Source organism: Staurois parvus, unplaced genomic scaffold, assembly GCF_062004578.1.
Source record: "Staurois parvus isolate SC_StPar_1 unplaced genomic scaffold, SC_StPar_1.0 ptg000207l, whole genome shotgun sequence".
In the NCBI taxonomy this organism is placed as follows: Eukaryota; Metazoa; Chordata; class Amphibia; order Anura; family Ranidae; genus Staurois; species Staurois parvus.
In genome coordinates, this window is record NW_028318003.1 from 3,177,346 (window position 1) to 3,190,123 (window position 12,778).

Below are 12,778 nucleotides of genomic sequence, written 5' to 3' on the forward strand. Positions count from 1 at the left end.
ACAAGTATGAATGAGGTATAAATGGACACTTCTGTAGTAAGTACTGTCTGTGATTCAGCAGAAAAAACGGAACACTACACATACTCTACAAATCTGTACTGGATGGGAAAACAGATAACAACCCAAAGTTCTTGGTGAGATGAAAAATATTAGATACACATATACAGACATAAACAGACAATAATTGCATAGGTAGGATACAATGTAACTATTATTTTTAACATATATAGAGAATGAGACCACATACAAAGTTTGAACAGCCCATAGCAGCTGCTGCAGAGCTCAGCTGAAGTGGGATGAGGACGCTCTGCACCTGGTGATTTGGCCAGTGACATTTGTTGTCCTAGGGTGTCTCCATTCTGGATGCAGGAGCAACAGAGACACCTTTGGACAGCCGCATGGTCAGTCTGGGCAGTGTTAAGACTAGCATTAGACTGATCATTGAAAGTGCCCGTCAGTGTTAAATGCTTTGTTTGACACCTTTTGCTTGGACAGCTTGTCTGTTAAGGGAAGCTGAAAAATAACAGACTTACCGACTGGATCGACAGGTGAAAATAAAGGGGAAAAAGCTTAAAAAAATTTAAAACCAAAAATGTAGCCACCACATTTAAGAATTTGCAATATAATAAATGTTTAGCCACTTCCCGCCTGTAGGACGTATTCGTATGTCCTCATGTTGAAGTGGTTATACTGGGACCATGCTTTTATCTGCAATTATGACCCTAGTATCAATGTTTTCAGCTGGCAATGCAGAATAAAGTAAAAGCAATCAGAGCGGCTGTAGAGCCATTGGCTCACTTTTACACAGGACAGAAGGTGGTCCCCTCCAATCCTGCCACCTTCCCAGGCTCTCCTGTTCCACTGGAGGTTCCCCAATCTTCTCTATGGTGTAGAAAACGGGAAGTGATTAGTATTTTGTTACTTTCAATTTCGATTTGTAGTTTAAAAGCCATTACCAGCTTGTAACAGCATCTGATCAAATTGATCTTGGTTTGATCAGATGCTTTTAAAAGCAGAGGAGAGACTTGTGTCTAATAGACAAAATCTCGACATGTTAGGTATCTATTTACTTAGCATAACAACATCATCTTTTATATTTCACCAAACAATTGGGTATTAATTTTATTTTTGTGCACTAAAATTCATTAACCGCTTCCCCTCCGCCCTATAGCAGAAATACTGCTATAGGGCAGCAGGGGTGATTTTGCAGTTCCAAGTAGGGGCCATACAAAGCAGTGTGCTTACAGTGGAAAGCACACACACACACAGAGCATACTGTGAAACAGCACACAGTTAACCCTTTGATCGCCCCAGATGTTAACCCCTTCCTGCCCAGTGCTATTAGTACAGTGTCAGTGCTTTTTATTAGCACTGATCACTGTATTGGTGTCACTGGGGATGTCAGTGACACCAAGTCAGTTTCCCCCAGTGTCAGAATGCCTGCCGCAGTCCCGCTGTAAGTTGCTGATCGCTGCCATTACTAGTAGAAAAAAAAAAATTCTAGTACATAAATCCGCCATAACTCACATAAACCAATTAATTTACATGTCTTGGGATTTCTTTTAGCAAAAGACATGTAGCTGAATACATTCTGCCCTAAATTTATGACAATAATAATAAAAAAAAAAAACACATTTATTGGACATGTTTAACCACTTCCCGTCCGGCCTATAGGAAAATGACAGCCGGGCACGATTCTTGTGGATTCGGGAGTCATATGACGTCCTTCCCAGATCACGCCTTGCGCGTGCCTGCAGGGCCACGCTGTGGCGAGATCTGTCACCGGTTGTGTACCTCAGACACAGCCGAAGTCAGATCTGTGTACCGACCCCGTTGCCAGTACCATGGGATCTGCTATGACCAATCACAGCAGGTCACATGAGAGTTATAAAAAATGGATGGCTTCCTTTCATGCCATCCATTGTATACAAAAGTGTGTCTAGCTGTGAAGGGTCATTGTGATCACATGCACATGCTGGGCCAATCACAGCCCATCTGTGTCATGTGATTAGCCGTGGCCAATCACAGCTACTCACAACAAAAAAACCTGAATTAATCGATTTAATTCATTGAAATGCTTGCTTATAGCAAAGAAATTCTTTGCTATAAGCAATCAAATTGTGTAAAAAAAAAAAAAATACTGATCACTTCCCCAAAGTAGTACAATATTATTATGGTAACATTATACTACTTTGGTCATACTGTAATATGAAAAAAAAAAAAAAAAAAACTTAAAAAAATAAAAACATTTTTTTTTCGTACTGTCACCAATGTTCCTGATCACCACCACACCAGTTATATGAGGATTTAAAAAAAAAAAAAAAAATACATTTTTTTAATTTCTTCATTTTCCAAAAAATGACAACTTCAAAAAACTCGCCATTCCTCTTATGAAATACGTTGGACTGTCTACTCTGCAAAAAGGGGTCATTTGGGGGATATCTGTACTGTTCTGACATTCTTGGACCTCAAGAAATTAGATTGGCTATCAGTGCTTCAGGATTGATCAATTTTCAGATATATCCCATAGTTTGTGAACTCTATAACTTTCCTACAGACTAAATAATAAATACTGATTTGGGTTATTTTCACCAAAGACATGTAGTAGAATACATCTTGGCCTAAATTTATAAAGAACAAACTTTTATAACAGAAACAAAGAAAAATATGAGGTTTTTTTCAAAATGTTAGTTTTTTTTGTGGACTTAGCAAAAAATAAAAACCCCAGTGGTAATTAAATACCACCAAAAGAAAGCTCTAGTTGAGTGAACAAAATGATAAAAATGTAATTTGGGTACAGTGCTGCATGACCGCGCAATTGTCATTCAAAGTGTGAAAACGCTGAAACCTGAAAATTGGCCTGGGCAGGAAGGGGGTAAAATGCTCGGTATTGAAGTGGTTAATAGCAAAAAGAAAAAATATTTTTTTTTTCTTTTTCTCTACCTTGTCAGTCTTTTTTTGTTTATAGTGCAAAAAATTGAAAATGCGCAGGTGATCAAATACCACCAAAAGAAAGCTCTATTTGTGGGGAAGGGAAAAAAAAAATGTAAATTTAACCGCCTCCCGCCCGCCATATAAGGTAATGACAGGCGCAAGGTGGTTCTCTTGTTCTGGGAGGACATCATATGATGTCCTCCCACTCTAACCGCGCATGCGTAGCTCCGGGAGTGCACAGCGTGGCGATCGGTGGGGCGCTGTGTCCCTCGGATACAGCGGATCACCGATCAACGGAAAGACCCGAAGATGTCGGCTCGGTCATGTGATCAGCTGTGTCCAATCACAGCTGATCGCATGTAAATAGGGAAATGCCGGTTATCTGCATTTCTCTCCTCATGAGCTGTCACGTGGACAGCTCTAGAGGAGAGGAGAGCCGGTAATCGGCATTCCACAGAGAGGACATGTACACTGATCATCAGGGCACTGATGATCAGTGTGCCCTCATGATCAGTGTAGCCCCAGCAATGCCACCTGTCAGTGCTCATCAATGCCACCTGCCAGTGCCCATCGGTGCTTCATCAATGCCACATATCAGTGCCTACCAGTGCACATCAATGCCACATATCAGTGCCCACCTGAGCTGCCTTTCAGTGCCAGTCAGTGCCACCTAACAGTGCCATATATGATTGCTGCCTTTCAGTGATGCCTGTCAATGCCCATCAGTGCAGCCTATCAGTGCCCATCAGTGCAGCCTCATTAGCGCACATCAGTGAAGAAGAAAAATCACTTATTTACACAATTTTATAACAAAAACTAAGAAAAAACATTTTTTTCCCCAAAATTTTTAGTTGTTTTTGGTTTGTTTAGCAAAAAATAAAAACCCAGAGGTGATTAAATACCAACAAAAGAAAGCTCTGTCTCAAAAAAATAACAATTTCATATGAGTACAGTGTTGCATGACCGCACAACTGTCACTCAAAGTGCAACAGCACTGAAAGCTGAAAACTGGCCTGGGCAGGAAGGGTGTATAAGTGCCCTGTAGGCAAGTGGTTAATTTGGGTGAAGTGCTGCATGACCGCGCAATTGGCAGTTAAAGTAACGCAGCGCTGTACCGCAAAAAATGGCCTGGTCAGGAAGGGGGGGGGGGATTTTCAATCCTCTGGAGGGCAAGTGGTTAAGTTTATTTTTTCCCAAAAAAAATTGTGTTTGAAAAATCACTATGCAAATACTGTGGGATAAGAAAAAAAAAATTGCAACACTCATCATTTTATTCTCTAGGGCACAGGTATCAAACTGGTGGCCCTCCAGCTGTTGCAAAACCCCATCATGCCTCTGCCTTTGGGAGTCATGCTTGTAACTGTCAATCTTGCAATGCCTCATGGGACTTGAGACAATTTTTTTTTATACCACAGTATTTGCGCAGTGATTTTTTCAAACACTTTTTTTGGGGAAAAAAAATACACTTTAACCACTTTCCCCTCCAGAGGATTTATCACCCCCCCCCCCCCTTCCTGACCAGGCCATTTTTTGCTCTAGGGCCTCAGTTTAAAAAATATATAATACCTGGGGTCATTTTTTGGCAAAAAAAAAAAATTTGTTTACATGTATAAGTGAAGTGGCCTTGTACGGAAGTGGTTAATGGATCTATCCAAGAACAATTTATACAAATGACCATTCATTTTATCTCATTTCACTGAAAAAAAAAAAAGTTTTAAATGTTTCCAACAAACTCGGTCCCAAAAGATCCAACCCCCCTGTCAAAAAAACAAATATTTAAAGAAAAAAAAAAAAACTCCAAAAAACAAACACAAAACTGCTACTTGATTTAGTCTGAAGTCTTAACGTAGAAGCGTGAACAATTTAAGCAATGTGTTGGGCACATGGGAATTACAATGGGAATTACAATGGGAAAGGAGAATTGGATGATACTCCCGCCTAATCAGCAATGAATTGTGAGTACATTGGATCATTGCTACAAATCTTTACTGGAAATCATAACCAATGAAATGAATGACAGTACAACCTGTACGTGCTGAACTCCCACCCATGGAAGTCGTGTTGCAATCCTCTCCGCTCACCTGTTTGAAGTCAGCCAAATAAGTAATAAAGGTTCCATCTGCTTTCCGGAACTCCAAGGCAATACAGTCTCTGTCGCTATCCGCCTGCAGGCTCTCTTCTGTGACTTGGCCGTCTTCTAGGCGAACACGAACTTTCAGCTCACTGAGGCTCGTCTGGCAGCACCACAGCATAGGAAGGAGCAGCCACAACTTTCTGGGCAGCACCAGAGGAAACATCACCAGGCAGAGAGTGCCAGGGCAGGGGGTGTAATGTAAACGGGAAAAACTAGAGGGGAAGGAAAGAAAAGAGAAAAGTCAGTTCACCTGGGGAGAAAGGATTCCAGCTCAGTGAAAGCAGAGAGAATACATCCAGAGATGGATCACTGCAGAGCAATGCTGACTGTAAACATGCAAGGAGGAGAAGGAGCAACAGAATGCGGGCAGGAGAGTCCTTAGTGTCTGAACTTGTAATCTCCCAGGAGATGAAAGAGGGAAGGCACACACATAAGGGTCAGCTCACTAAGCTCCACCAGTCGCTCCAACTGTGCTGATTAGGTCATGTGATCATTTTCTCATCGGAACCTTCACTCTGCATACCAAAATAACACCCAGGTGTGGGACTGGCCATTGTCTGCCCAAAATAGACACTGAATACTGGAAACCTTTATTTACTTTTCTATCTCCTGCTGACATGGGTAAAGCCCTGGTTCACACTGAATGCGGCTTTGAAATCATGCTACTTCACTTGAAGTAGAGCGATTTCAAAGCTGCTGCTTGGTGCGATTTCATGTGTGGCTTGTCTGACAATTGTATGACTTCATGCGACGCCCATTGCCCCGCAAAGTTGGAGTTGCACCGATTTGAACAGTTCCATTGCCAGCAATAGGGTGTGACCTGTCATTCAATTTGAAACTGTCAAATCGCATGACAAATCACAGCGGTGTGAACCAGGGCTGTAGTTTATGAGAGTTAGGCTCCATGTACACTGCAGCTGATAAACTCACGTTTAGGAGCTTTTCTGCGTTTTCTGCGTTTTTTTCAGCAGCCCCTGAACTCTCCGTTTTTCTATGTGTCCATACAGTCTTTTTTTAAAGCACCAAACTTGCGTTCAGGAGTAGATTTTATCAGCATTTCAAACTCCAAACGCTTGTAAACGCGGCTACCTGCGGTTTGAAATTTTTTTAACTCTTCCATTTCCAGATGCTGTCCAGAGTCTTTTTTCATCATAAAAAACACATACAAAGCGTTTTCCCGGTACTCAAATGGACCTGGTACACCATACTTTGAGGCTTCACATGAAAGAAAACATGTTAGACACTGCTGCAATAATTTCTGCACAGAAATGAGGTGGAACACATCCAAACACCACAAAAAAAAAAAAAAAAAAAAAAAGACAGAATCTCAACTAATGCTGCTCTCTCTGCTTCTGCTCTCTCTATTTCTCACAAAATGTTTGAAATAGTTAAGTTACTATTTTTCAGAGCATTCTGGGCATTTGGGAAGGTCTCCTGGGGTTATCTTTAAAAAATGCTTCTAAACGTAAATGCGCATAAACGCAGCAAAACAGATGTTTTTTAACCAACGTTTTCCAGCTGTCAGTTTCCATCATTCAGAAGTGTTTTCCAAATTCTGTGTACATGGAGCCTTAAGAGAAGCTTTTTTTTTTTTTTTTTTAAATCACACGGGTCGAACATCGGCCGATTTTTCAAACGATAAATGAAAAATCAGTCATTCCTTCGGCCGATGTTACCACCGATTAGAAAGAAAAAAAAAAAAAAAATCAGCCAACTAAATCATAAAGTTCACCCCATAACTTCTGTCCCTTGCTGGTCACGGTTCATGTGCAGATTTTTTATCGTTAAAATGATCAGCCAATTTGGCCATCATTGCTGGGAAAATCGGCAGATCATCCACATTGGCCGCAAATTTTCCAACATGACCGAAAATCTCAAAGTGCAAAAAACCCAAAAAATGGCCAACCAATTAACCCACTAACAGTGCAAAATCGGCCGATGTTCGAACCGTCTATGGCCGGTATTACCTAGGTGGATGCAGCATCGCTCTGATGCTGCATCTCTCCCCAGCCGGCTGTAAGGGAGAGAACTCATCATTCACATGACCGCTGATTGCAGAGTTCTCAAAGCTGCTCTGAGAAGAGAGCGGGACTGTCAGTCGCCACTCTCTGCTCAACTCCCTCCGATCTCACTGGAGCTCTGGGCTGTGGAGGGGGATGGAGAGGCTGGCTCGGGTTCTCAGTGAATCGCTAAGAGGCTGAGCCAGGTGCCACTCCAGACTCTGGGGTGGATCCCAACATTGAAGTCAGGATATTTCCCCAGCCTGGGCCTACTTCAGCCCACTTTCAGCTGAAAACGGGTCACAGGAGTGCAGAATAAACTGCACTCATATGATCCATAGAAGTACAGCCAAAAAAGCTTGGGCTGTACTTCTTTAAATCGCACTCAAGTGGTGAAAAATTAATGCAGGAATTATTTTTTAAAAACGCACTACTTGAAAATCGCACATATTAAGACAGTGCCATAGAAATACATTAGACGCAACTTCAATTGCAATTTGTAAATCACATGTCGCGCCTGAAGTCGCAGATTTGAACCAGGGCAAAGGGTCCGTATATGAACAGGATTGATTTCATGTATGATCCTGCTGTACAGGAGAGAAATATGATAAGAAGATTGGAAAAATTGTGTGATGCGACATATATTTACCGATCCATCTACTTTCCTACATTTGGCTTTTACTATCCAGACCTAAGGGCTTGGCATGTGATTTGCATGCCCTGCGACTTGCAAATTACATGCCAAGTCACACCGTATTGACCACTATCAAAGTGGTCATATCGGTGCGGTTCTGACTTGGTCGGAGCAACACCAATTTCAAAAGTAGTACATGTACTACTTTTGTAGCAATTTGCATAGACATCTGTGTCAGAGGTCTTTCAAATCGCAAGGAAATCGGCATCTCACCTGATTTTGAAATCATGTGACTTTACTGTAAGTTGCACGATTTCAAAATTGGGATTTGATGTGAACGGAGCCTAAGAGAACACCCCATTGGAGGGGAGATTTACTAAAACTGGTGCAGCTGTGCATGGGAGCCAATCAGCTTCCAGGTTTTGTCAAAGCTTACCTGAACAAGCTGAGGTTAGAAGCTGATTGGTTTATCTGCAGAGCTGCAGCAGATTCTGAGCGCAGGAGTTTTAGGCCTGGTTCACACCTCTGCGTTTGTTAGTGCGTTTTACATTTAGCAGAAACACATTACAGTCCATTTAACATGGTTCCTATGGGACATGTTCACATTATCTGTTTTCAGCCACTGCGATTTTGGAAAGGGTCAAGGACTTTTTTCCTGCAGCAGATTGTGTTCTTGGTGCAATAGACCTCAGTGAAACTACACCAAAAATGCAAGTGTTGCATTTTTTTATGCATTTTGTGTTTTTCTGGCCAATAGGAATGTATTGAGTGCGACTTTGATGCAACTCTACACTTTCTGGCACTCAAGTCGCATCAAAGTAGTGCAGGAACCTTTTCAAAGTCACAGTGACTTTGAAAAGGTTCCTGAACTACTTTGATGAGACTGAGTGCCGGAGAGTGTAAAGTAGCATCAAGGTAGTTGAACCTTTTCAGAGTCGCTGCTACTTTAGAAATGTCCCTGCAATACTTTGATGTGAGGCGACTTTGAGTGCCAGAGAGTGTAAAGTCACACCAAAGTAGTGCAGGGACATTTATAAATTTGCAGTGACTTTGAAAAGGTCGCTGTACTACTTTGATGCAACTGTAAATGTCAGACTTTGAACTGGTTCCTAAACTACTTCAATACAACTTTGAGTGTCAGAGAGTGTAAAGTTGCATCAAAGTCGCAAAAAATAGTTTCCTATTAACAAAAAAAAAAAAAAACCAAAAACGCACCAAAAACACGACGCAAAAGGCACTGGACAAAACACATCAATCACAACACGCATAGGTGTGAACCAGGCCTTATTGTCACAGCTTAATTGAACAAGCTGAGGGTAGAAACACAGCGATACCACACCATGAAAATAATGGCACCTGAACCTGCATTTTCCAATCACAGCGATTCTGCCGCGATCCCAAAACACCCAGGTGTGAATGGCGCTGCCCTGGTTCACATTTATGCCATTCTGGATGCGTTCTCAAACTCACAGATTCGTATGACAGGCTAGATATTATGTGTTCCTATTGAGGTGGATCACACAGATGCGATCCACTCGAATTGTGTTTTGAGTGCTATTAAGAAAAGGGTCCTGTGTGAGTTTGTAGCGGTGCGTTCAAGACACGCAAGTGATAGAGTAGAGCAGGGGCCGACTGACAACTCATGGGGCCCCCGGGCAATAGGGGATCATGTGGCCCCTGTGTCCTTGCCCAAGCTCAAAAAAGCCTATGAAAAAGGTACCAGGGGCATCTCATGGGGCCCCCTACTGACCCCGGGCCCTTGGCAGAGCCCGAGTTTCCAAATGGTCAGTCCGCCCCTGGAGTAGAGTGGTATGTGGAGATAAGTGTTCACAAAGGATTGCTATTGACAGTATTTTTGCATTGAAGTCAATGGGAGGCAGTGTGTGAACCCATGCGCCAGGACACAATTTCTAGTCGCCATGGTTACATGGGATTTGTTGAGGCCTAACTCTCAAGTCCCAGGTAACCTGCGATTTGTTGAGGGTTAACCCTTACAGTGCGGATTGGCTCCTGTAAAAGGGAACACTCTCTCAGATTATCTTTAATAAGTGTTAAAGAACAAGGGCCCATTGAGACCAGAACGCAGTGCGGGAAATGTGCACGGAACAGAACGTAAAAAATGCACTGCGGTTAGGATCTGCAACGGGTATCAATGTTAAAGTAGAACTATACCATTTACCATTGTGGGTAGCATAAGGGAGGGTTAGAACCCCCAGCAGTTTATTTTTTTGCCCATTAGGGAGATTTCTCCTTCACTTCCTGTCCTATAGTGAAAGCAGGAAGTGAGAGGAAATCCCTGCATATTAAAGGGAAATTCCTTGGGGTAACCCAGGTCACCAGAACTACTATCCCCATTGAAAAATGCCCTATTATATTTCTTATTGCTCTATTAATTTTTTGGGGACAACCCAAAATTTGGGGTTTCTTTTACTTTCGATACCAATAAACAGGACAAATAAAGAGGGTGGGTCTCCCTAAAGGGGGCACAGACATCAATAAAACCTGACAGGGGTTCTAATTCACCTCCACTCTATCCAAAACTGAAAAAAAAATGCCTTTATACTTTAAGATAATGGTACCCCAAACGCAGGTGTGGAACGCGGCGTATCCGCCTGCATCAGATCTCATGGCACTTCCGGAAGCATTCTCTGCATGACACCTGTGCTGGGGACCCCCTATGTTCGGGACCCCCTATGTTCGGGACCCCCTATGTTCACAAGCAGCAGACTGGCAGCTCAGCACAGAGGCGGGAGCTGCTGGAGATCTCTGGAGGCGTAATGTTCATGTCAGGGGTGCGGGCAGGCCAGGCTTGTCACTGTCACCTAGGGGAGAAAGATGGAAGTACAGGGACATCCACAGTACAGAAATGTGTTGGAGAGCTCCAGGTACGGGTTTTCTAGTGCAGTTACATTGCTCCAGGGAGGACTACGCACTACACAGGTCCCCAAGGTCTCTGCAGTCCCATAACCACAGGATTCACTATCTTAACATGAGCGCCATTCAGAGAACAGCTGATATTTTTCTCAATGAATTCATGGCGTTTTCTGATTGGATGAAGTGGAGAGGCAGAGTGGTGATGTCAGGATCTCCATCTCATCCAATCAGAGAATGCCATGCATTAAGAAAAAATACAAGCCGTTCTCTGAATGGCGCTGTGCTGAGCAGGCAACTCCTCTGGTTATCAGGCAGCCGCTCAGCAGAGGACCTGGAAAACCGCCATGATCACTGGAGTGCCTGCAACTACCACACCGATCTCCAGATCCCACAAGTCAGGACACGAGAACGGAGCAAACAATCCGCCTTACCATAAAGAAAGCAATGCAAAGGAGGATGAAACAAAATATCAGGGACTACCACTAGTATTGGGGACCACATAGTATCAGGAACCCCGTAAAGGATGATCAGTAGTATCGGGGGCCCCATGGAGGGTGATCAGTAGTATCGGGGGCCCCATGGAGGGTGATCACTCATACAGGGACTACATGAAGGGTGATCATTAATATTAGGGACTGAATGGAGGGTGATCATTAATATCAGGGACTGCATGGAGGGTGATCATTAATATCAGGGACTGCATGGAGGGTGATCATTAGTATCAGGGACTGCATGGAGGGTGATCATTAGTATCAGGGACTGCATGGAGGGTGATCATTAGTATCAGGGACTGCATGGAGGGTGATCATTAGTATCAGGGACTGCATGGAGGGTGATCATTAGTATCAGGGACTGCATGGAGGGTGATCATTAATATCAGGGACTGCATGGAGGGTGATCATTAATATCAGGGACTGCATGGAGGGTGATCACTCATACAGGGACTGCATGGAGGGTGATCACTCATACAGGGACTGCATGGAGGGTGATCACTCATACAGGGACTGCATGGAGGGTGATCACTCATACAGGGACTGCATGGAGGGTGATCACTCATACAGGGACTGCATGGAGGGTGATCACTCATACAGGGACTGCATGGAGGGTGATCACTCATACAGAGACTGCATGGAGGGTGATCATTAATATCAGGGACTACATGGAGGGTGATCATTAATATCAGGGACTACATGGAGGGTGATCACTCATACGGGGACTACATGGAGGGTGATCACTCATACGGGGACTACATGGAGGGTGATCACTCATACGGGGACTACATGGAGGGTGATCACTCATACGGGGACTACATGGAGATTGATCATTAGTATCAGGGACTGCATGAAGGGTGATCACTCATACAGGGACTACATGGAGGGTGATCAATATTATCAGGGACTACATGGAGGGTGATCATTAGTATCAGGGACTACATGGAGGATGAAGAGAAGTGAATAAAGGAGAAGTGTAGTAGGGATGGATGTGGAGATGAGAAGTAGTGGATGGGAGGGGATCTCTCCGTAAACTCACTCCGGGACTCTCCTCCGCCGCTCTCCGGCCACCATCCGCTCCTCTCCCCGCTCTCCTCTCCTCTCTCCGGGCCGGACTCGGGATGTTCTCCCCCAGGCGGTGGCTCATAGAGCCGTCACTTCCTCCAGGACCTGCCCCTTGACTTAAAGGGCCAGAGCCGGCCCGGGGGGGAGACAGCGTGTCACAGAGGAGGATGAGGAGCACGTGACCCCGCAGCCTGCCCCCCCATCCCATAGATCGGGACCCCCTCCACATCAACACTGTTCCCGGAGTCATCCCCCATCCCATGTGTGGATTATCCTGCATCCTGACCCCAGGAAGGTGATCCCTCCGCACACATCATGGGGGAGATTTACTAAAACTGGAGAGAGCAGAGTTTGGTGCAGCTCTGAATAGTGACCAATCAGCTTGCAGGTTTTATTGTCAAAGCTTTGTGGAACAAACTGAAGCTAGACGCTGATTGGCTCCTATGCAGAGCTGTGCCAGATCCTGGGTGCCCCAGTGTTAGTAAATCTCCTCCACATAGTATTGTATGGAAGTCAGGGGAACTCCTAGGAAACTTTACCCTGTGGGGCTCCTCTCCGCCTTGTGTGGGTCACCTGCTGGATGATGAGGGTGGCTTAGTGACAATGATCTGACCCTACATGGCTCAATTCTGATGATTCCGGTGAA

General features: G+C 44.0%; 1 protein-coding gene across 1 annotated transcript in view; it reads right to left on the reverse strand.

The window, feature by feature from the left end:
- The window catches only part of OAF (out at first homolog), a 70,431-nt gene extending 58,169 nt beyond the window's left edge, over positions 1 to 12,262 (reverse strand). The window contains exons 1-2 of the mRNA XM_089678558.1: positions 12,107 to 12,262; positions 5,016 to 5,280 (exon numbers count right to left, since the gene is read on the reverse strand). Of these exons, the coding sequence (XP_089534684.1) occupies positions 5,016 to 5,280; positions 12,107 to 12,141 (300 nt within the window). The 5' untranslated portion in view covers positions 12,142 to 12,262. The remainder of the gene's footprint in view (positions 1 to 5,015; positions 5,281 to 12,106) is intronic.
- Positions 12,263 to 12,778: the final 516 nt, after the last annotated feature.